Source organism: Mus caroli, unplaced genomic scaffold, assembly GCF_978045245.1.
Source record: "Mus caroli unplaced genomic scaffold, Mus_caroli_1 scaffold_2, whole genome shotgun sequence".
NCBI classification, from domain to species: domain Eukaryota; kingdom Metazoa; phylum Chordata; class Mammalia; order Rodentia; family Muridae; genus Mus; species Mus caroli.
The window spans coordinates 91,579,337-91,583,150 of NW_028227257.1; the positions used below are offsets into that span (position 1 = coordinate 91,579,337).

Below are 3,814 nucleotides of genomic sequence, written 5' to 3' on the forward strand. Positions count from 1 at the left end.
CCATACCACTACTTATTTCTATTTGTTCTCCTGGCCCTCTGACTTCTCTCCTGTCTCTTCCCACACCTGGTCCTGCCCCCTATTTTTTCCCTCCTTCTCCCCTCTCCTACCCAGGAAGCATCCACTCTTTGGCCTTCCTTCTTGTTAATCTTCATATGGTATTTCAGTTGTTTCATAAGTTTTCTGAGCTTTTTGGCTAATATCCACTTATCAGTGAATATATATATTTAATTTTACTTAGATGATTTAAAGTGTATTTTGCTCTTAATGCATATGAAACAAACATTATTCTGTTACTGTCCTCAAACCCATTATACCTTGGATTTAATATTTCTCATGATTAGTGCCCTTATACTTTACATTTTCTTCTTAAACTTTATTTATGTTTATATTGTACATATATCGGTGTACAAAGTATTTGGATATGGATCTCATGCAAATTTTTACTTGGCGTGATTTTGATATATTGATTTTCCTAATTTGAACACATTTTTTTTTAGTTTCCCCATCAACTTTTTAAATATTCTTTAATCTTTTTTATTATTTTTTTATATTCCAGAGTATATCCCATTTCTAGTCTACTCCCTGACTGTTCCACATCTCACACCTCCTCCTACTCCCCATCTCCCAGAGGATATCCTCACCCCCATCTACCCCACCAGACATCCCCACTCCCTGGGGCCCCAAGTCACATTTTAAATTCAACAAAATTTAGAAAAGAATATTGCTACATGCACACATTTAATAGGAAACTTGCTTGCAACATTTCATTTGAATTATAAGAGTATAAAATTAACTAATACAGATTTTTGTTTGACAATATTAGTTACTTTATATTGCTGTGATAAAACAATGTGACCAAAGCAACTTATAGAGGAAAGAGGTTTTGGCAGGGCTGGGAGATAGGGAGGAGTGAGAACATGTTACCAGAGAGTGTCAATGATGAAGAAACAGAAGTAGCTAGCAGCAGGTAGCTGCTATAGCTGAGAAAACTCATCTTAAACCACAAACATGAAGCAGAGAGTTAACTTAAAATTAAAAAGTCTTCTTAAATCTCAAAAAGCATCCCAGTGATATCCCCCATCTAGTCCACCTCTACTAAATCTCTACAAACAGAAACAGATATTAAGTGAAGACCACACTTTCAAATCCCAAACACTTATAGGTCTCATCCCATTCAAACTATTACAACTAAGCTGCCAAATCATAGTGCAATTGTTATTCTCCAGTTAAAGACAGTTTTTCAGCCTAAAATATTCGTTCTTTATCTATAAAATGGTGTCTCCTTTTCCTGTGTAATGAACAAAGTACTTGCTGAAGTAAATAAGGACTTCTTTATTCTGTACTTTAAGGTTTGTGAGTGTAAAATTTTAAAATTTGTCCGAGACCATTCTAAATCTGTTCAACATTTTCCTAATGGCATTTTTCATTTCTTTATTTCTGAAAGTGTAAATTAGAGGATTGAGCAATGGAGTCATGATGCCATCGAACACAGCCACTTTTTTCTCAAAAGATGATGCAGATGTAGATCGTGCATATATGAATATACATGGGACAAAGAATGAAATCACAACAGCAATGTGGGATCCACAAGTGGAGAGAGCTTTCCATCGCCCTTCAGAACTGTGACTTCTTAGAGAGAATAAGATGACACCATAAGAGATTAGCAACATAGAAAAGATTATGATGCAGATAGACCCACTGTTGGCAAACACTAAGAGACCATAGACATAAGTGTTAGTGCATGCCAACTCCAGTAATGGGAACAAGTCACACATGAAATGATCAATGACATTGGGTCCACAAAAGGGTAGCTGTAAAGTGAAGATAATTTGTATAATAGAATGTAAGAATCCCCCTGCCCATGCTATCCCCACCAGAGTGCCACAGAGCCTCCAGTTCATTATGGAAGAGTAGTGTAAGGGCTTGCAAATAGCTACGTATTGATCATAAGCCATGGATATTAAGACAATCACTTCCACTGCAGCAAAGAAATGTTCAGCAAAGATTTGTGTCATACAGCCTTCAAAGGAAATGGTTTTGCTTTCATTGACAGAGTCAACAATCATCTTTGGTGTGATGACTGAAGTAATGCATGCATCCAGGAAGGACAGAAATGCCAAGAAGAAGTACATGGGTGATCCAAGCAGTGCAGGAGTGCAGAGGATTGTCACTGCAATTATTATGTTGCCTCCAATTGTTGCCATGTAGACAAAAGAAAATACAACAAATACTATTTTCTGAACATTTGGGTTCTCTGAAAGTCCCAGGAGGATGAACTCTGTTACAATCGTTTGGTTTGGCATGATATCCAAAACAATCGTAATAAGTTTTTATTTATATATGTATTTAGTCATTAATGTATGTATGTGTGTTCTTTTTGTTCTTTGCGATGTGTGTGTTTGTGCATATGCAGGTGCTTTAAGTCTTTGTGTAGAGGTCATGGAACAATTAGCAGGAACAACATTCTCTCTACTATGTGAGTTCTTAGATTTGAACCTAGGTGGCCAGTCTTGACGGCGACTGTCTTTGCCACTGAGACTTCCATCGTGCCAAAATTGTTATCATTTAAGTCTGTAATTATTAGAAAAAAATGCTTCAAACAAGTTTATAGTACTTTTAACAGACATGTGTACTGATATACAAACTCATATTACTTAATTCCATTGATGTTTAGAATAAAAATTAGAAAACTCATTGAAAGAACCAGTTGATAATCAGGTAGAATTGAAGAGATAAATTACAAAATATTTTTAAAAAAATAGTCTTACTTGTGTTATAAGAGATGAAATTAACCTGCTTTATGAAAAGATACAGTTCATCTTTTAAGTGTGAGCTTTTTTTCACTCTCCAGTGGCTTCTTGGTATGAAGTGTTAAAAGGCATCCTAAAACTGTATTCTATGTATGTATGGAAGAACATAATTGATTTATCATGTCTGACAATTCCCATCCAAACACTCTGCTATACCAGTTGATGAAGTGGCAACATGTAATTTAGAATGCACATGGATGTCTTGGAAAGATTTAAAATTTTCTTCAATGTCTGGAATGAATTAAATCTAAATTAGATTAATTCATATAGCATAATACAAAAATAAACATAACACAGAAATCTATTTGAGTACTTAATTTCTATATATGAGGAATAAAAATATGTTATGATATCACTTTATCTCAGCATTTTAAAATGTGACCATAACTCAATAAAAACGATGTCTGCTGTCATGATAACTCAAATAATTCACAGAAAGCTATTACTATATAAATAACTAATTTAAAATCATAAAAGAAGGTTATGAAGTTGGAAGGATGTGATAGGGCCTCTGTGGGAGCCTAAAGAGATGGAGATGATCAACATGCATTTTGTAGAAATGTAAAATTAAGCATAAAGACTTAGAAGATATTGACCAACCACCTCTGTATAATTTGACTACATCCAATTAAGCATATAATGGAAAAAAACAGTTGACATTTATCTATAATATCATATGATGACTTGTTATAGGAAGTATAATTCTGTTACTTACGTGGTTTGAAATCTGCATGAAAATAGTATATGAGAGATATTTGTAAACAGCTTACCTGTTAAGTCTAAGCTTATGGAGGGTCAAATTTGAAAATATTAAAGCAGTGCTCTTGATGATATGTCTTTACAATTAAAATTACAATTCACAATTCTAATTACAATTCTTTTTTTTTAAGTCTAACTTCCTTGTCTGCTGAACTTCTTTTATGAATCATTCAGGTAAATATTCTAGCTTTTGAGCTCTTTTTTCTCAGGAATGCATAGCTTGCAAAATGTCTTATATATAC

The 3,814-nt window shown here is 34.0% G+C and overlaps 1 protein-coding gene across 1 annotated transcript; it reads right to left on the minus strand.

The window, feature by feature from the left end:
- Positions 1–1,370: 1,370 nt before the first annotated feature.
- LOC110289604 (olfactory receptor 4C15-like) lies at positions 1,371–2,306 on the minus strand. The gene has a single exon (XM_021155886.1). It carries the CDS (start codon positions 2,304–2,306, stop codon positions 1,371–1,373), a length of 936 nt encoding a protein of 311 aa, XP_021011545.1.
- Between the last annotated feature and the right edge of the window lie 1,508 nt (positions 2,307–3,814).

What these genes read in the sequence shown, in the direction of transcription:
- LOC110289604 (XM_021155886.1), bottom strand. Translation starts at nt 2,306, where the DNA reads ATGCCAAACCAAACGATTGTAACAGAGTTCATCCTCCTGGGACTTTCA.